Source organism: Natrix helvetica (assembly GCF_964273705.1).
Source record: "Natrix helvetica genome assembly, chromosome: 2".
Lineage (NCBI taxonomy): Eukaryota > Metazoa > Chordata > Lepidosauria > Squamata > Natricidae > Natrix > Natrix helvetica.
Genome location: NC_138552.1, coordinates 59191476 through 59213167, shown reverse-complemented (window position 1 = coordinate 59213167; position 21692 = coordinate 59191476). Strand labels below are relative to the sequence as shown.

Here is a 21692-nt window from a genome sequence, read left to right as displayed (position 1 = left end):
ACAGAAGCCATTGACTTCAAAAAGGATATTCAAATTGAAAGATGAGATTTCCAGCCATAGGCATTCATTCTTAAACACATGGATACCGAAATGATGAAATGTGTGTTTCCTCCTTTTGTACTTGCGTGTGACATTGCAAGTATCTGATAGAAGTTTGTTGCAACATCATATTAAGTATTTCATTTCCTGCCTCTTTAGCAGATGCCTATAACACCTAATTTTTTTCTGATAGTCTTTCTTCATTTTTAGAAAATAATTGACTTGCCCCTACCTCACTTTGGCCAATCTGTCTGTCTGGAAAGTCATTTACTAGACAGTAACAAATATTTTATTTTGGATTTTAAAAAATTTCAAACAATTGATAAAGCCACACAACCCCCAAAGTAACTCTGGCCAACGTACAAGGGTTAAATGCAACAGCAATGTAATAATAACAACAACAACAACCACAACATGCCAGATATCATGGTTGTTGAGGACCGAAGTGTACAGTTTATTGATATCGCTGACCAGGAGATGCCAGAGTCGAAGAAAAAGAACTTGAAAAAATCATGAAATATCGCAATCTGGCCCTCGAAACTTGGTACCATGTCCAAGAAATTTACAAAACACATCAAGAAATTGCAGCTTCTGCAATAATACCAGTGGAACTGCAAAAAACTGCGCTACTTGGACCATCGTATATTTTAAGAAGATACTTGGTTGATACCTAGGATGCTGGCAGCAACCCCTATCAACCATTAGCACCAGTTAATGGTATTTGTGACACATTTATAAATTTTGACTGAGTTTCATGTTTAATGAATAAAAGAGATAATAATATAAATAAATAATAAATAAAGTCTTTTTTACTGTTCTGTCTTTTTATTTTTTGCTTTGCCAATAAAGTTGAATGCACTACCACATCAGTTACTGAAGTATAAAGGAGATAGAGCACTGCTTTTGAAATCCACTTTTTGCATTTCATTGAGATTTAACTAATATTAAATTGGGCCTATGTCCTCCCACAAATGGAAGTTCATGGTTTTAATTTGGGAATTTGGACTAGATGCTGATGATGTCTATGAAAAATGTAAGTTCTACTTACATAAACTTACTAAATGTAAATACAGCTTGGTCATGCCAACTATAAAAATCTGTATTACTTGACAGTGACAATTAATCAGTGGAATGGCTTTTCCTCTGAAGCTATGGGTGCTCCATTACTGGAGATTTAAAAGAAGAGATTGGTCAGACATTTGTCCAGAATGGTATAGGGTCTTCTGCTTGCCCCGGGGGTTGGACTAGAAGACCTCCAAGGCCCCTCCCAACTCTGATATTCTGTTTATCTCCATTCCAAGGAAAATGGGAGAAACGAAAGAAAAATGGATTCTGAATATAACTTTATTCAATTCTTAATAAAGTGGCATGTTAAATATATTCATTTGCAATATTGAGATTTGCACTTGTTTCATTCCTTTCTATTTCAAAAATCACTGATTGATACTGATGTGAATTATGTAATTAAAAAAAAAATCAGCTAGCATGACAGTGAGAACAATTAACCAATGGAATGGGTATAAATAGAGGTAGGTCATGCCAATTATAAAAATCTTTATTTATTGGCAGTGAGAAGAATTAATCAGTGGAATGGCTACCTTCAGAAGTTGTGGGTGCTCTTGCAGATTTTAAAGAAGAGATTGGACAGCCATTTGTCTAGAATGGTATACGGTCTCCTACTTGATCAGGGGACTGGACTAGAAGACCTCCAAGGTCCCTTCCAACTCTGTTATTTATTCTGTCTATGCAAGACCAATGCAAAGAAATAACAGTGGAACACAATGCTGTATACTAATTTCAAAATGAAGAATGCGAGTTCCATAAAAAAAAAAACCCCTACCAAACACCCTTCTTCTAGCCCCCTTTCTCAAGTACAACAAAATCCAAACACTTTTCTCAAAGCAGACCTTTAACCCTTGCCTTCCACGGGTTTCTTTTATGTCTTTCTAAAGCTGTGTGTCAGCTACAAATCTGAGCTATGGAACTATCTTTTGTAATTTCTAGAATGGAAGTGTACAGGCCCACTACGTTTTCCTTCTCAGTAAGCTAGCCTACTTAAAACCAGAGCCCCAAACTAGGTACTGTTTTCATCATTGGCACCATGCCAAGAAAGGTGAAGTTATCAGATGCTTCCATGCTTTGAATACCTTTTCTTTCATTGCTGAAAAGAGCTCAAAGGGGCTGATAGAAGAGGAAGCTAACAGATTGAAGACACATTTTCCAGATGCATTCCTAAATCTTCAAATTAAGCCACCCTCCTGTCCTGCGTAATTAGATAGAAATACAATCTCATATGAATCCTACAGATAACACAGTTGGCATATTAATTCTTGTGAATTAGGAAACTGTAATGATATGTGGCAGATTCATATAGGACTCTCTTTTCCTACCAGATGATATGAAATCTCAGGAGAGTGTGTGGAAGAAGCTAACTAACTTCATCAATCCAATTGATAATATTGATAATATTGGAGTAAATCTATCAGAATAAACCAGTTTGGTATAGTGGTTAAAGCACCTGGCTAGAATCCTGGAGATTGTGCATTCTAGTCCTACCTTAAGAACAAGACAAGCTGGGTGACCTTGGGCCAACCACTCTCTCGCACCCCTAAAAAAAAGGCAATGGCAAACCACTTCTGAAATCCTGTAAAACAATAACAACAACCACCTTGCAGGCAGTGGCCAAAAGTCATCATTGACTAAACAAAGCCTTCCATCAGAAGACCTGGATAGTCTTGGCAACTATAGCTTTATCATGTACTGCCATGGAGTCTGAAAAAAAATCTCTATAATGTGGTGAACCCTACTAGCCTCCGAGCTGAATCCAAGCTTCCGCTCTACAAAGTGGGCAACAAGGCTGACCATATAATTGGCTCATCATCACCACCTGTTAAGACTTGCCCATAGAAAAGAGACATCCAAAATCATGTACTTCTCCCATCACCTGAGAACCAATCCTTCAGAGGCATTCAGTGTAGAAACCAAGAAACATCAAGGGAAAAGTTTCTGATTTATCCTTAACACAAGAGGCCAAATCACACTGAACCCCAGACAAAGCTTAATTAATCTTCCCAACAACCAAACGGGGGAATCTGTAGCATTTTATTACTTTTAACATAAACCATCAAACTATTGTTGGTTTATCTTTTGTAATTTCTAGAATGGAAGTGTACAGGCCCACTACGTTTTCCTTCTCAGTAAGCTTACCTACTTAAAACCAGAGCCCCAAACTAGGTACCCCACCCAACACAGACAGGCAAGACCCAACACAGGGTCCCCACCCAACACAGACAGGCAAGATACCACAATATAAACTGACAGCCAACAGCACTCCTTTACTAACACTGATGGTGTTACCTAGTTAGGTAATGAAAAGTCTGTAAGAAAACAAGCTCAGAGAGCACCAAGGTCCCCTTATTGAGATCTCAGATATTGTAACCTGTTATATATTGTACTGACAGAGAGTAAACACGCTGCCCCTCGCTTGTAGCCATTTGAACCCCCACTCCCAAGTCCGAGCATTGTTTGATGGGGTCAAGAACTGATCCCTTACTCAAGACTCTTACTTCAGATCCAAGCAAACTTTCCTCAGTCGCTTTTGAGAAGCGGGACTTTCTTTTTAAAGTTTAGGCAAAGAAGGAATCTAAGGTTGGAGGGGCAAGCAACCGGCCAGAAAACTTCCTACCGTCTTCTGGCATAAAGAGGCGACTTTGTTGCTGGGTCACAGGAGCCCCTAAAACTATTCCTTGCAATACACGTCCAGGCAGCATACTTACTGGATTAAAGCCGCTTTTTCCTTTTTACTGGCCACTCTGATGGGCTTTAGTTCGTCCCCGTCAGGCTGAAGATCAGTCATGAGCACCATCGGAAAGCACAAGTTCTCCTCGGTTAGGTCGTCTCCTCTGGCTCTACTCCCCCTTCTCCCTGCTGATAATATTCAAATGGGACTCCCTCCGAGCATTTCTAGCGTTTCCGCCTTCCTATCACATTACACTACTTCGCAAGCCCAAAGCCCAAAATGAGACAGTGCGCGGGGTTTTTTTTCCCCCTTCCGTTTTTCTTCCTTAGCCCCTAACTAACCTGAGCGAGTTTGAACTGGTATGGTTGCCCGCCCAGCTTTATAGGCTGAGGCACAGAGGGAGGAGAAAAGGAAAGTCCGGGAGCGAGCCAGCCGCCTTCTTCTCGACCCACAAACTCTGGAAGGAAAGAGAAAAAACCAGTCCCACCAGCTCGTCGGAGATTCACCCGATTATTCAAACGCGGAAACGACAGCTCTTTTTACAGCTCAGCAGCTTTGAAAAAGTCGGATGAGAGGGTTAAAAAAAAACCGAGAAAAGATGGAGATCACGGTGGGACTGAAGCAATGAAATTTGTATCAAAAGTCTGCCCAAGGTGAAACGTGGGAGTGGAGAAAAAAAAAGTTGGAAGGTCATTTGGCCTGATCCTAAGCTCTGGATAGGACCCCCTTCAAGGCACCTTAGGTGACTCTAAGGCTTATTACAGAGCTTAAATGATTCGCAGCTGGATGTTTCCTGCTCAGCTATTGTCACTGGGTGGCTTATGAATACAAAAGGACCTCCTGAATGTTTCATGTGGGGAATAGGAATAAGGGGGGAAAAAGGATCTTTGATCCCTGGTGTCTGAGGACTCACCTGAGCTCTTGGTTTGAAAGAGTGGCAGTGAGCTGTATGGGGATTAGCAATGAAATTAGCAAATTTCAGATTGGGCAAGTTGTCTGCTGATTTGAAGAATAGGTTGGGAGTGATTCAGTTTCCCAGTGTGGGAGTGCTTGAGGCAGGTACCCTACAGCTTCCAAGCATGGAGACCCCACACACTGCTCCTATACTGGTAGGCTAGGAATGCAGCCTTGCTTGGCAGATAGGATGGTATTGTTTCAGGTGGTTTTCTCTGATTGGAAACCTTCTAGCGGTTGGGTTTCTGAGGTCCCTGAAATTGCGGTATTCAGAGGACCAGCCTCAGAGAATATTAAGAACCCCAAAGTTCAACCTTAAGCTATGTAACTCTAAGGGTAGTCCTCGACTTATGAGTACAATTGAGCTCAAAATTTCTGTTGCTAAGCAAATGAGCTTCACCCCATTTTACGATCTTTTTGCCACAGTTAGGTGAATCACTGCAGTTGTTGTGAATTACATGGTTGTTAAGTGATTCCAGCTTCCCCCATTAACTTTGCTTGACGGAAGCTGGCTGGGAAGGTTATAAATGGAGTCACATGACCCCAGGACAGTGCAACTGTCATAAATACCTGCCAGTTGCTAAGTGCCTGAATTTTGATCATGTGTCCATGGGCTGCAGCTGTTGTGCGAAAAATGGTCATAAGTCACTTTTTTCAGTGCTGTTGTAACTTCAAATGGCCACTTAGCGAATGATTATAAGTCAAACATTACCTATAGTAGCATTACGTTGGTCTAATGTTCCAGAATGGTTGGCTAAGTAAATTGAGCATTCTGAGAGTTTTAGTCCAAACATTTTGAGAATGGGGAGGGTGAAAAAAAAACCCCACCGGTTTTGAGCTACTATTGTCTTAAGAGTAGTAAGACAATGAATAGCTTGTTATTAGTCTATGTCAGTGTTTCTCAGTTTTAACAACTTTTAAGATGTATGGACTTCAATTCCTAGAATCCCCTAACCAACTGGATGGGGAATTATGGGAATTCAAGTCTATACATTTTAAAGTCGCCAAATGTTGAGGTTCTATGTCATCTTTTTCTAGCTGCCTGGAGAACATTAAAAAAAATGAGAACAGGGTTTTCTGTGCATTTTTAACCAGAGAGAGCATCATTTGTCCTGCCTTATCTTCTTGAATCTGTTAAAAATGACAGGGTCTCCTAACAATGAAAACTTTGAGGAATCAGCACAATTACTCTTTGTGTTTTCCTCTTTAGTGGAGTTACATGCTCTTTCCCCAGGGGACACGTAACCTGCAACGACTTTCAAAACATTCAGCCAGATTTCCTAACACAACCACCACATTGATGTTGTTGTTCTGGACTTCACTTCTTTCTTGTGTAACTCTTAAGTGATTTCAAATCTTTTGTATGCTTCCAGTAAGGATTATGTCATTTAGAGTAGCCGTCCCCTTTTCTTACCTCTACGCCACTTTATGAAAGTATTGCTGTGAAATGCAGTTTAAAAATTGTTAAATGCTACTGGAATTCGGGTTAGCATTCTGATATGATCTGAATCTTCTGGAGTTGAATAGTTAGCCACAACATTTTGCAGTTGATTGTGCTCATGGTTGTCACTCATCATATTAAGGAATTTCCTGTAATTTTGAGATTCTGAGGGCAGTAGAGACCTCCATGGGCACATCTCCCCTCTGTTGCTAGTTATAATACAATACAATACAATACAATAGTAGAGTTGGAAGGGACCTTGGAGGTCTTCTAGTCCAACCTCCTGCCTAGGCAGGAAACCCTATACCGTTTCAGACAAATAGCTATCCAACATTTTCTTAAAGACTTCCAGTGTTGGGGCATTCACAACTTCTGGAGGCAAGCTGTTCCACTGATTAATTGTTCTAACTGTCAGGAAGTTTCTCTTCAGTTCTAAGTTGCTTCGTTCCTTGATTAATTTCCACCCATTGCTTCTTGTTCTACCCTCAGGTGCTTTGGAGAATAGTTTGACTCCCTCTTCTTTGTGGCAACATGGGTTTTTATAACATGGGTTTTCATTTGAAACAGATGAGGAATCCAATCACACTAAATTCATGCTGTATATCAGGTCTGTCAAACTTGCGACCCGTGGGCTGGATGTGTCATGTGCTGGCCACACCCTGCCCAGTTTAGCAAAGGGAGAAAAAGTCCTGATACGTCATGTGACACTGCCATAATGATGCAAGTTTGACACCTCTGCTTTATACTGGCTGATCTGCTCTGTGTTTCCCAGATTAACATATAGCTTGGAAATCTTGCAGCTCTGTCAGTTCTGATTGGCCTGACATTTCCTGGCTTAAAACATATCAAAATAAATTTAAAAATGAGTGAAAGTACACTTGACATATATTGTACACATTTAAGTTTAAATTTTCATGCAAATTAAAATATGTAGTTTAATGCAGAAAGAGGGTGGAAGGAATTATTACACCCACTTGTGAAACTGTATTTTCTAAATATAGTGATTCACCAATTTATAGGATGAATCATCATTCCCTATGGAAGTATGCAAGATAGAGCACGATATTAACATTGTGATACAAATTGGATGTAACGATTTAAATCATCTTGTTCTGGCCAATACAATTACCAATACTTACAACTGAACCTGAGTCATATATATATATACCAGGGGATACCAGGGGTACCAGGTATACCAGGCATACCAGGGGTTGTAACACAAATACACACACACACACACACACGTGTGTGTGTGTGTGTGTGTGTTTGTGTTACAAACAGCTTAGCTGATAAAGGAGGAGAACCGGTGGTGTAGTGGCTAGCAAGTCTGCCTAATATGTAACACATCCCAGGTTCAAATCCCAGTAAGGGTATGGCTAGCTGATGAGAGCTAAACAGCTTGAAATGGATCCATACTAGTCTCCCTTTATTTATTTATCAGCACAAATACAACACACACACACACATATATATATCAGCACAAATGCAACACAAATGTAACAAGGCAACATTAAAAAAAATGGCTTTCTGCCTGGATGGCTCCTAGGGTGAGCCGATAGACAGAAAAGGGAAGCAGTATGCTCCCTCCCATATTTGGGCATACCAGGGGTTGTGACACAATACATACCTATTCCCCTGGCTTAGCTGATAAAGGAGCAGAGCTTGTGGCTTAATGGCTAATACAATTGCCTACTATGTAATACAGCCCAGGTTCAATTCCAGTAAGGGTATGGCTAGTTGATGAGAGCTAAATAGCTTGAAATGGATCCATACTAGTCTCCCTTTATTTATTTATCAGCACAAATACAACACACACACACACACACATATATATCAGCACAAATGCAACACAAATGTAACAAGGCAACATTAAAAAATGGCTTTCTGCCTGGATGGCTCCCAGGGTGAGCTGATAGACAGAAAAGGGAAGCAATATGCTCCCTCCCATATTTGGGCATACCAGGGGTTGTGACACAATACATACATACATACATACATACATACATACATACATATATTATACAGTAATGGAAGCTATTCTTGTTTAAATGTAGTTATTCTTCTATTATGTGTGTACAGTATTCATTTTCCCATTGCTGCATATTCTCCAAATTTAAGTTCCCAAGGCAATGTTTGTGAAGAGTCGGTGTGGTGCAATGATTCCCCCCTCCCCCACAGTTACCACTCTACGAGTTAGGTTGGACTGAAAAACAATGATTGGTTTAAAGTCACACTATACTTTTGGGGGGTGGGGTAATGAAGAAAAATGTAATGCATTCTGGTTTGGCCAGAATATTACCAGAACCAGTTAACGAAAGGAAAAAGTAAAACTATTTTAGTAATATAAAAAAATGGCTGCCGTGAGAGGGGTTGGGCCTATTAATGAAGGGCTCTCTAGTTTTTGTAAATAGTCAGAACATCAATTTATTAAACGATAAACTATTGAGGATTCTAAGTACCACTTCATCTTAAATGTATCTTTTTTCTTCAGTAGAAGGGCACTTATTCAGATCAAGCATTAGGCTCCAGCCATTCACCATGTTTATTTTTCTAGGATACTTACATGATCTGTGTTAGGCCAGGAGGTATTCTTGGAAATAAAGCTGAAAAACTGATGCGTTGTGTGTGACATGCCCGTTTCGTATTTAATTTCTTTTAATTAATTTTTTTTAAGGCAAAGGGAGCAGGGGGCCTGGCTGAAGCAGATTGCCAGTTTGTCACGTTAGTTATTTATGGTGAAAATGTGCTATCCTGCTGACTAATACAACTAATTTTCATGCTAGTTTTATCAAATTAATAGAAAAATTATGATCAACATATGTAAACAATGAATACTTTATGAAATCATTAAAGGAACTATTTTTTTAAAAAAATATGATTGCCAGATAAAATACATGGTTGTGAAAGACAACTTGAGCTATCTAAGTCACTAATATAATTTTACTAAAGTAAAAACAGTATGAGCTATACATCTTAATTTGCATTTTTGTAGATGGTTTTTCTGTTGTAATTTTCCACCCTCAAAGCTACTTTTGGCATAAACACTTCTGTAGGAAACTTATTTTCCTCTACATTGCCCAATTTAAATATGTTGAAGATTGATCATTCCACATAAATGTAAATTGATCATTCCACATTTTAATCATCCTTTGGTTGAACTTGGAACTATCATGCTATCATTTTATCCTTTGTGTGTTTGCTTTACTTTTTTGCTTAGTAAAGAATTGGGAACCTGGAAAAAAGTACTCAGTTCCCTACTGTCAGTTCAATAAAACAGTCCGAGTGGAGTTATCTTTATCTCTGTTATGAATGATTTACTGTGTTCACATGAATTCCATCTAAATATGTATCTTCCCTTAGGAAGTTGAACATTATGAACAGCAGATTTACAACAATCCTTAAGATCCTCTCCATGAAATAAAGAGTGCAGACAGCCAATGTTTCCTATAGTCTAATCAGGAGCTGGCAGATGTATATAATGTGTGAAAAACTGTAATTTACAGTTATCTAGAATCTGCAAATATGACATTCCTTAAAAAGACAAAAAATAATTTAGGCTTTGGAGGTGGAAAAGTGTGCATACTTATTCTGGCTTGAAATAATGTTCATTATATTAAATTATGAGTCAGTATAATAGAGATAGATGTTGTCCAATGTATCACCATCTTTCTGGAAAGACTGGCCCATCGGATCAGGCCGCTTGCCTTTTGCCAGCATGCCATATCTATTTTTTAAGTGAATTGACTTTCCTGCTGTGCGGTATCTCACCGACCTAATCATGAGTTAAGGCTAATGAGTTTTCATTTAACTAATAGTTTAAAAAATATTTCAGAAGGGGTGCATGCAGTCCCATAGCCTGTTCCACATCATGTAACTACATGTAGGTAAGGACTGCATTTACATATTTATTGGTGTTCTGTGATAACGACAGAATTTATTCCATATTAAAATTGCCAGGCCCAATGAAGTAAAACATCTCCTCAGAGTAGATGTACTGATTTTCTGCAGCACTTATGGGAAAATCACACTTTCTGCCAGTCTGATATATATATGTCTGAAATATAAATGTTGCCTAGGCAGCAAGCAGACAAGAGGTAGTAGCTCCCATTGACTTAATTGTATGAGAAGGAAACTTAGGGAGGACCTGTCCTGATGGATCAAGGAGAGATCAAGTGGTGATGGGAAGTTTGTAATTTTAGCTTGCAAGATGCTGTTTACTAACCTCATAATAAAGTGATAGCCACTCATCTAGTCATGCTTTCTGGGTGTTTACTGGGTGGTGGTGGTGGTGGTGGTGGCAGTGACTACCAACTTCCTGCCCATTTCCCCATTAATTTTGCTTGTAGGAAGCTGGCAGCAAGAATTGGAAATTGTGATCATGTGGCCCCAGGGATATTGCAATGGCCATAACTTTGTAAATAAAACTGGTCTGAACGCCATGGAAATTTAAATTCCACAGGACTAATGGAAACTAGATTTCTTATCCATACATAGCGGATTAGTAGTATATAGATTTCTCATGCTATAATATTTTTTCCCTTCTCTCACATTAAAATGTTTGGTACAGGAGTAGCTTTCTGCTGCCAAACTAATTTTTCCAGCTCAAGCTGGTGCATAACTTGTAATTCTCTGTTAAATATATAAAACTAGCATTAACTTCCTCTTATGCAAAAAGCGAACAAGTAATGACACAGAAGAATTAATGGACCTATGAAACATTTTTAAAGAAAAAAAATGTCTAGATTTTGGAATGGTGAACTGCACCATTCCCATTTAATTTCTATTAAAACATTAATGGTTTGATGTGACCTTACGTTTCAAGCTTACAGAATCTTATAAAAGATAAATAGGAAATTGAGCAGTGAATGTGAATGGGCAATCTCAAACTGTGAGCTTTTATTCTGTAGAAAGATCCTGTTACACAAGTATGAGAATCAATAGTAGCTGTATTATTGTGTAGTCTTAATAGCCTATGTATTATGGATGTAGTAAAACATATCCCTGAAAAGCAAATGTAACACAGCTATTCATTCCAGCTATCTATACCCCAAAGGCCTATCTAGACGATTAACAAAATTGCTTTTTGCCGTTAGTGTGACATTCTAATCCTGATCTACTACCAGAAGTGTTGTCTATAGAGATAAATAAAAGTCACTGCTGTAGTTCCAATCCATCATTGCTCAAGAAACATGACATCGAAGATTTTTTTAAAAGATAGACTAATGAAGAAATTGAATGGAAGATACTTATGAATGAATATGCACAATATTGAAATGTACTAAGAATAAATTTATTTCTCCAACCTTAATATTTTAGAATTGTTAATAGGACCAACTATTAATATTTGTCATGCTACTTACCTTTTAAAAAAGCTGGTAATCTGTGATCATCCTCTAGATTTCTAAGAATATTTCTTTTGATTCGATCCAAGTTTTTTCCCCCTTTGAGTGTAGTGATAAGGATATTGGATTGGATATAGCAATAGCATTTAGACCTATATACTGCTTCATAGTGTTTTCCAGCCCTCTCTAAGTGATTTACAAAGCCAGCATATTGCCCCCAACAATCTGTGTCCTCATTTTACTGACCTAAGAAAGACAGAAGGCTGAGTCAACCTTGAGCTGATCAGAATCGAACTCCTGGCAGTGGGAATGCAGAGTTAACCCGCAATATTGCATTCCAACCATTGTACACCACAGAAAAGAGAAAACCAAGATTTAAATCTAGAATCATGGAACACTTAGGATATTGGATCACAACTTTCTCTCACTTCAACCAATCTCATGGGTATGACCTTGTGAAGGTAAAGAAGGAGTTTTTATAAACATTTTACAAGAAAAATAGATGATAAATATAAGAAAAGATTCACTTGTGTCAGCTTTGCTTCAGTGTTACAATTCAGTTTCACTTACTCTATATTTGTATGAATTTGTTTTAGAAGTTTGCTTGCCTGGATACAGATATTTAGTGTGTGTTCACTTATTAGTTAAATGCTTCTTCAGAGGTCTTAGCAATGTGAGGCCCGCTCCAGCACCTGGTTGTAGTTTGTCATCAATGCTTAGCCAGTTGCTTATAGGAACATTTACAGCTTCTTGTAACCTTTCTTTCAAGATAGAATTCCTTCAGTTATCAATTATGCAAGCCATTGAGATCTCTTCTTGGCTCACCATATCCCTTCATCTACTTGCATCAATGCAAAGTGTTTTCGTAACTAGTGGGATTTTTTCCCTATGATTTTCATATTTAAAATGGTTATCCAAATATTTATTTATTGCTTGATTAATATTAAAAACATCCTTCAGTGTCCAAGCTTTTGGCCACCTGATTAGACAAAACATTTTATGCAAATAAACGTTTTTTTTTTGCAAATAATACACATCATAGTGACACCATTTATTCAAAGAATAATTATGTTTCTTTTTACTGACTTCTCACTGTTTCTGGACTATGCATTGAAAAATAGCCAAAAATAGTCAAATAAATTTTTATCCATCTTAGATGCGGCCATAAAGTAATGCCATCCTTAATAATTTGCTCCTCTTGCAGATATAACAATGATGTAATTTTACCAGAGAAAGCCCATGAAAAACAATGAACCTCAGGTTGCTCACCTGAAATTAGCATTCTTTGTATATCCATGTTCTTTTTTTCTTTCCCCCCCCTTTGCTTATATTACATATTCTATGATAATTTTGAAGGAATTGGGTGGGTACCAAACTGTCGCTTAACAAATTAGACATGAGGATGTTAAACTTTGGACCTAGAAAATGCTTCAATACTGTTCCATATTAATACATGCACCTAAAATGTCTTGACAGAAATTCTTAGAAGTGCCTAAATGCACTTCCATTTCAAGCATTTAGATATATTTGCAGAATGGGAAGATTCATAACACTGTTCCACATCACTACTACAACTGTATCCTCCGAGTGTTCCTAATTCTCAGTTATTCTGTCTCTCTCTCTGTGTGTGCATGTGTGAGAGAAAGAGATGAACAGTTTCTCTGCATGGACACCAAGGATGATAGCATTTTGATCCATTATCTTTAGTGGTGCTTTAGATCAAGAATAACAAAGAAGATATTTGCATACTTTTTAAATAACAGAAGAATTTGCCTGCCAATAATTTTAAAACTAATAGAAAAAATAATACTATGCGAATAACTGAATCTACACTTACATGCGCAAATCAATTGGTACATTTTATGCAGGGATGTGCGGTCAGGGGAGGCAGGGGAGGCAGAGCCTAACCTCTCTTCATGAAATAATAGTATATAATATACTATACTATACTATACTATACTATACTATACTATACTATACTATACTATACTATACTATATATATATTATTATTATTATTATTATATATTATTATATACTATATATATTGTATTATAATATTATATACATCCGTCCGGGCACGCCCGGGAGCTGCGGAGGGCGGAGGCAGAAATGTCGGCACTGCCGGATGACGAAGGCACGAATGGACGGAGGTAGCCAGAATGGCGCCAAGGCAGTCTGGCGGGCGAGCGACCGAGGATCAGGCTGCCTCGCTCGCTCTTTCGTCCGCCCGGACCGCCTCGGCGTCACTGTGGCTACATACGTCCGGCCGCGCCCGGGAGCTGCGGAGGGCGGAGGCAGAAATGTTGTCGGCGCTGCCGGATGACGAAGGCATGAAAGCGACTGGGGAACGACGAGAACCTTCCTGCCTCTGCTGGATTTCGTGCGCTCCTCGCGACTGCAATATGCAGTCGCGAGGAGCGCGCAAAGTCCAGCAGAGGCAGGAAGGTTCTCGTTGTTCCCCAGTCGCTTTCGAGGACTGCGGAGCACGAGCCGGCGGAGCACGCTCAGGAAGGCGGGGAATGGGATCACGTGTGCTGGAGGCTGAGGCAGCCTGAGCCTCCAGCACACGTGGTCCCATTCCCCGCCTTCCTGATGACGTCACCAGCCTCACCAGCCATAAACCTCACCGCACGTCACTGATTTTATGTACCTGAAAATATGTATGGTTGTATATATATTAATATTAAGGGACAAAAATCTAAAAATAGTATCAGTTTTACTGCCCCAAACTGCAGTATTACAATCAATTTTTAATTGATACTTTAAAAGAATTCATGAAAAAAGTCATAACCGCTTACATTTTTAATGTATGCGGGATTTATATGCGTCTTTCCTTAAATTGCCAGATTTTTTTTTTGAAAAAAACCAAAGCAGCAAATTATGGTTCTTTGTCAGGTAAATTTCCTTTGTACAGTATTTTAAATGCAAAAAAACCCTTAATTTTTTTTAAAAAATAATATTGTTTGTATACCACTTTCATCATATATCTTTTTTTTTGAGGCAGTTTTTGATCAGGGAATGACATGAACCATTTGATGTTAGTGTTGATATCACATGAAGTATTGGGGAAATAGTTCACTTCCAAAGGAACCTGTGCCAGAAGTATTTTACTTCTTGATGAAGACGCACTGCTAATTTAGAATATGTCTGCTCATAGTCTTAACAAATATAGATAATGGGTCTAGGCATGCTAAAACATGTTAAATCAGTGGTTCTCAACCTGTGGGTCGGGAGCCCTTTGGGGGTCGAACGACCCTTTCACAGGGGTCGCCTAAGACCATTGGAAAGCACATATTTTTGAAAAAATATGGAAAACATAAAATAATCTTATGGTTGGGGGTCACCACAACATGAGGAACTGTATTAAAGGGTTGCGGCATTAGGAAGGTTGAGAATCACTGTGTTAAATAGATGCAGTAAGTGGATTAGCTTGTTCCAAAAGAAGGAATGTGGAATTCATCTTCATGATTTCTCCGTCTTCCTTAAGCCATGTGTTTCTCCCTCTGTTCTGGGAGGTTCAGTTAATCTTGTGGCATGACATGAACCTCTAATGTTGATGGCTGGAGGATGGGAAGGGGAACTAGAGGAGAAAGATTGCTTTTATAGTAAACTTCTGCCAGACTCTTTGCCTTTAAGAAATGGAAGAAATCATTTTGTTTATTGACTGATCAATCTGGATCCCAATCAACATAAGGAAATTGCAAATCTGGATCCAGATCACTTCAATACAAATACAAATTGAGAGCCAAATAAATGTCATAATATGTAATGTAATAGGAAGAGGAACATGTCCTATGTGAAAGGAAATGTGTCATTTCATATGCATATATAGAGAACACCTTGTGTAAAGAAGGAAGAACTGTTTCACATGAAATCCTGTCCTATGTGAAAGGAAATGGGTCATTCCATATGCCTATATAGAGAACACCTTGTATAAAGGAGGAAGAACTGTTTCACACGAAATCCACCCGAACCTTCTATAATTTCGTAAACACCAAACTTAAAGACTCAAAAACTATCCCACCTCTAAAAGGGCATAACGGGGAAGACTGCAATGAAGAAGCCATTAAGGCCAATCTCTTCAACACATTTTTCAGTTCAGTCTTTGTCAACAGCAATGGCATCTCCCCCTCATTTCCTAGTCGTACCTCAATCAATTGCAACAATCTAATACACATTGATTTTACTGAAGACACTGTCCAAAGGGCACTACGCAACCTAAAACCATCTCTATCTATTGGTCCTGATGGAATATGTGCCTACTTTCTGAAAAAGCTCTCCACTGCCATAGCCGATCCTTTAAGCACTATCTATGAAGTATCTTTTAGAACCAGCTCCTTGCCTGACCTATGGTCAGTAGCAACAGTCATTCCTATTTCAAAAAAGGAGACTCCAGTCTAGTTGAGAATTACTGACCAATCTCCCTTTGCTGCATCTCCTGTAAAGTCATGGAATCCATCATAAACCAATCCGTCGCCCTCTACTTGGAAACAAACAACCTACTCTCTAATATGGAATTTATTTCAGAAATAAATTGTCCTGTAATCTGCAGTTCTTACACTGCAAAAACATTTGGACCACACAACTCGACCAGGATAAAGCAATAGATGAAATCTACATAAACTTCTGCAAAGCCTTTGATTCAGTGGTACATGACAAACCTCTGTTAAAACTAAGTTCCTATGGCATTTCTGGATCTTTGCACAAGTGGATAGCTGCATTCCTATCAAACAGGCAACAAGTAGTCAAAATTGGAAGTGTAATATCAAACCCTGCACCAGTTAACTGTGGTGTTCTTCAAGGCAGCATATTAGGAGCCACACTCTTTCTGCTTTACATAAACGACCTCTGTGATCATATTACAAGCAGCTGTGTCCTCTTTGCCGATGACATAAAACTATTTAACACCACAGACAATATTACCACCCTACAAAATAACCTTGACTATGTATCTGAATGGCCGAACAATTGGCGACTCCAAATCTCTGCTAACAAATGCTCTTCCTACACATTGGCAACAAAAACCAGGACACCAAATACAAGCTGGGTGGATACGATGACGATAATAGATACGATAATAGATGACCCCACACTCTGTCAAGGACCTAGAAGTACTCATCTCAAAAGATCTAAGCCCCAGAGCTCACTGTAACAACATTGCCAAAAAGGCATTAAGAGTTGTCAACCTTGTTTTACGAAGTTTTTTCTCTGGAAACACTATACTGGTAAGTAGGGAATACAAAACCTTTGCTAGACCAATCCTTGAATATTGCTCACCTGCCTGGAATCCACACTGTATATTGGACATTAATATAATAGAGAGAGCCCAGAGGTATTTCACAAGAAGAGTACTTAATTCATGTACTCACAATAAAATACCTTATGCTACCAGGCTTGAAATTTTAGGCCTGGACAACCTCAAACTATGCCCCCTACATTCCAATCTAAGCATCTTACACAAAATTATCTGCTATAATGTCCTACCTGTAAATGACTACTTCAACTTCAACTGCAACAATACATAGACAAACAAAAGATACAAACTCAAAGTAAACCGCTCCAAACTCGATTGCAGAAAATACGACTTCAGCAATAGAGTAGCCAATGCCTGGAACACTCTACCTGATTCCATTGTAAATTCCTCAAACCCCCATATTGTTAACCTTAAACTGTCCACTGTGGACTTCACACTTTTCCTAAGAGGTCCCTAAGGAGGCATGCATGTTCTACTGTCCCCATTGATATATACTCATTTTATGTGTTCATGGCCATGTTATACTTATTCATATCCATCTATTTGTACCAATCTTATATGAAAATGTCCATGTCTTTACTAATACCTGTTACCTTGTGCATGTTGACAATTAATTAATTAATTTGGGGGGGGTGAAACATAATTTTCCTTGAATATCATAGGGAGGGGGAATAGGAAGAGCAGAATGAAATAACTTGTAAACCTGGTTCTAAGGAACTGAGTTCCTTAGAATAACAAATATGACGTACTATATGCCTTCCTTATCTGCAAGCTTCAGTCTATGTGTCAGATTTCCTACTGCACCTCATAACTTCAACACTTTTGTCCTGTTAAAAGTAAAAAAGTATAGAGGTGGAGAAAATGCTATGGCACCTTAGGAACAATGGTCTTCTCAAAACTGGACTATTATCTTTGTATTTATTTACTCAGAAATATCATTGGCCACGTTCTGGTTGTTACTGAAATCTACCAAAATAAAAGATACTACCTGAGAGTAGTCCGACATTGGACTGTTCTGTGACAGTCTGCATTTTTGCATGAGCTGCACAGAATGCACATAACAACTACTGGTACATGACAGCAGGAAAAAAAAAATCTCCTTGCTGCCATCTAGTGGCAAATGACTGGAGGTAAGAGAAATTTGCAGGTACCTTGGACATTTTGGTGACAAAAAGACATGTTAAGATACGTACTGTTGTACCACCTTTCCAAAACTGCCCCATAACATATATTTTTTATCTAAATATATTTATAAGTGAATTTAAGGAGAATATATCATTCTCATCAAATATTTACAGAGATAAGAAACTTCTAAAAAAGATCAACAACATTTGCAGTGTGACAGTCCCTGTGGTTTTTTCCATCTACTATGTGGGAGTTTCAGCTATATTTTGGTAAGAAACATTTAGCTGCATGTGAAGAAATTCAACACATGGAACTTTTCTTGTTATAGGGACAAAATGTCAAACAAATAATATGTCTTTGAATCAAAGTATAAATGTTGGGGACATTTATATATTTTAAAACCAGTGTATTAAGAGTGTTTTTCTGGTGGAAAACAGGGTTTTTTAAAAGTCTTTCCAACACAAGTCCAATGACATTATAGCATGTTCATTAAACCATATCATGGCAATATCCATTTTGATACCACATGTATGTGATCCAGACCAATATTGCCTGTTACATCACTATAATTTTAGATTGATTCAGTTTAGTTCCCCAAGTTACAAGTACTTCATCATTACAGAGACATATCAAGGTGTGTACTTGTATAAATGATTGTACCATTGCTAGAAACTTCCTTTGGTGAGGTCAAAGCAGCAGTGTAAAATCTACTGCATTTTGAAGTAAAATATAGTTTGTGAACAAAAGCTGACAGCCTGACAGTCATTTTCTGATGTCAGATACAATATGATCCCCAAAGGTATATTTCAGATGGCAGTGTAAAGACAGGTTTCTAACACTGTCTGGAAAGTTAAGCATGAATAAAACATTTTCTGAAATTTGATCTCTGTTTCTGGTCAGGTATCAGGAGCTGATTCTAGAAAATTGTTTGTTCATGCAACTTCTGTCATCCTTAGGTTGGCAAAAGGTCATCATTCCCATTGCACTGCTATTCTCACTTTACATATGAAACCAAAGAGCGTAGGCAGGATAGGAGAAATTCCTGATTCTCATTGTCCTTGTTTCTGTTGAAGGTCGAACAGATGCAGGAAAATTTAATTTCTGGCATCTATAGACGGGGGTTCAGAAATTTCTGCCCTGAAAAAGTTCCACCAAACAGTGTTAACACATTTGGGTTAGAGCTGGAGCCATTGGATGGAAGAATGATTGCTATTATTTAAAAAAAGAAAAAGAAAATAGAGGATAAGAGGGAATAAGAGGGAAGTAAATAAGTAAGGTAGGTAGTATATCACAGAAGTGAGTACATCCCCTCACATTTGTAAATATTTAAGTATTTGTTGTCAGCAGTTTAGACAGTAACGACTGTGTGTTGCGTTATTTTGAGGGGACAGCACATTTACACTGTCATGCAAGCTGTATATTCACTACTTTACATTGTAGCCAAGTGTCATTTCTTCAGTGTTGTCACATGAAAAGAGATAATTAAAAATTTACAAAATGTGAGGGGGTGTACTCACTTCTGTGATATACTGGTAAGTCATCTCTTTGTTTTTGATGAATTTTGATGGTGGAACAATTCTGGGAGGTTCTTTAGGTTTTTGGTTTTTTTTGTGCCTTCGGGTGAGCGTTGAATCCTGGTGTCTGCCAGGACAAGTCCCTGCAATTGTTTTGGCAAGATTTCAGAAGCATTTTTCCCTTGCTTTCTTCCTCAGGCTGAGAGTGTCAGACTGCCTCTAGGTCACCCAGTTGGTTTCGTGCTTAAGGCTGAACTAGAACACAATTTCCAGGTTTCTAGCCTGGTGCCTTTATCTCCTTACCAAACTGGCTCTCGGAATTCCGATAATAGGGATGTGGGCTGAAAGGGACTTGAAGGTTGTAATTTGCTCTTTCCTGTCTCAGATGTTATTTATTATATTTCCATTCCTGACTTGAGCAAGCTTCAACCTCTTCCCCTGCTTAACAGACAAATACTAAAGGTGACACTGTTTAATTCACCTGATATTGACATTGTGATGTTGTTTAAATATCCTTTGCAGCCAGTATGGATCCAATTCACTATGATGTTTGAAGCTGTATTTCAGACTAAGAATTTATACAATGTTACTGGGCTATACTATAAAGAATAGACGATGCTAAACCATGTTGGAGTCAACTCCTTATGACTTTACTGACCCATTTATATATTTTAATGGTGCAATATTCAATATGGAAATGATTTCCAATTGCCTTCTTCAGTGTGATTCTAAAATAAGCAATAATTTAGAAAAATCACTTTCTTACGCAACTTTATTGATATGCTTATTATAGAATATGGAATAACTCATGTAGAAAATTGTACTAAATTTTGCTAATTTAGACCAAAAACAGGAGTCCGATAGCAACTTCTCAAACTATCACATTTTATTAAAGGGCATATGCTTTTCTGAACTATAGCTCACTTAATTGGTGCATGGAGTAGCCAAACTGATCTCAGTTTGAAAATTTAGTTTCGCTACCCTAGAAGAATGGTAAATCATAGACAAGTGTTCTTTATACTTGTTATACTTATTTAATATATTATGGCAACTGTTAGCCTTTGTGTTAACTTAGAATCAGCAGAGATGCAAGATTAAACAAAATCATGCAGTCACGCTTTAATTCCTTATTTAAAAATTAAATATGCTAAAGTATTATTTTGAAATTATAGAAAAGTAGGGCAGTGCCTACTTGTGCCTGCCTTTTCTCTTGATTCATTTTCATTAGTTCTTTTAGCATGCTTACATAGTTTCATTTTTAAATGAAACTAAGAGTTTCGAGTGCAACTATCTTGTTTCCCTGAAAATAAGACCTCCCCGGATAATAAGTCCAATCGGGCTTTTGAATGCATGCACTAAAATAAACCATCCCCCGAAAATAAGCCCTCCCTAAAATATTGCAACGCAACAGCAGCCATGAGGTGACGACGCTCGCCGCCTCCTTCACCACGAAAATAATAAGATCTCCTCGAAAATAAGGCCAAGTGTTTATTTCAGGAGTAAAAAGAAAATAAGCCCCTGTTTTATTTTCAGCGAAACACGGTATTAATTGGTATCAGTTTAAAAATAGCAAACAAATACATTTAAAATGTGCTAGTCTGCTTCCTAATGCAGAAGCATCATTTCACAGTATGTTCTGTAAAGTGGGCAAGCTATGAGCACTGCTTCCAAGCTACAATGTGATAAGCCCATCATAATAAACTACCTGGTCAAAATATTCAGAAAAAGGAATAAAAGCAATTTTTCTAAGTGTACCTGATGAACACTGATCCAGTGCTGTCACGAGGGCTAAGGCGACATACTTCATCACTTGATTTGCAGAAGCCGGGTTGAATCTTGTAATGAAAATCTGAGTCACTAGAAGAATGCTTTCTCCTCACCATTTTAACGAAGTGAGATTGGTGTGGAAAAGAAATGAATTGGCTTTCCTTTCCTTTAACAAGCAGCTTCTATAGAACAAGCAGCTGTTACGATCTGGGTTGGGTTTTTAAATTCTCAATCTAGTTCAAGCCAGAGCTTTTAAGTTAATAAGTTACTTATATAAATGATGTCACACTTTACTTTCCCAATTCTTTATTCACCTGACTTAATAAGTGCAGAGTAAATAGTTTTATTACCTTTAATACTAAGGTTGATTTTAGCATTAAAATATTACTGACTTTAGAACAAAATTTTGCATCCACTTTGTAGTCATCAGCTCTCCAAAAGATGTAAAATGTAGCCCTTAGCCACTAAACGATGTCTCTGTTTTGTTTTAAGCAATAGCAAGTTTTGTTTCAGAC

The 21692-nt window shown here is 38.1% G+C and overlaps 1 protein-coding gene across 2 annotated transcripts in view; it reads right to left on the bottom strand.

The window, feature by feature from the left end:
• Window positions 1–21383, bottom strand: part of GRAMD2B (GRAM domain containing 2B) — a 58755-nt gene extending 37372 nt beyond the window's left edge. The window contains exon 1 of one of the 2 annotated variants that reach the window (XM_081940268.1): window positions 21166–21383. In XM_081940268.1, the coding sequence (XP_081796394.1) occupies window positions 21166–21293 (128 nt within the window). In that variant the 5' untranslated portion in view covers window positions 21294–21383. Of the gene's footprint in view, window positions 1–3815; window positions 4114–21165 lie in introns of those variants that run through there. The other variant, XM_081940269.1, reaches the window with a different exon arrangement.
• Window positions 21384–21692: the final 309 nt, after the last annotated feature.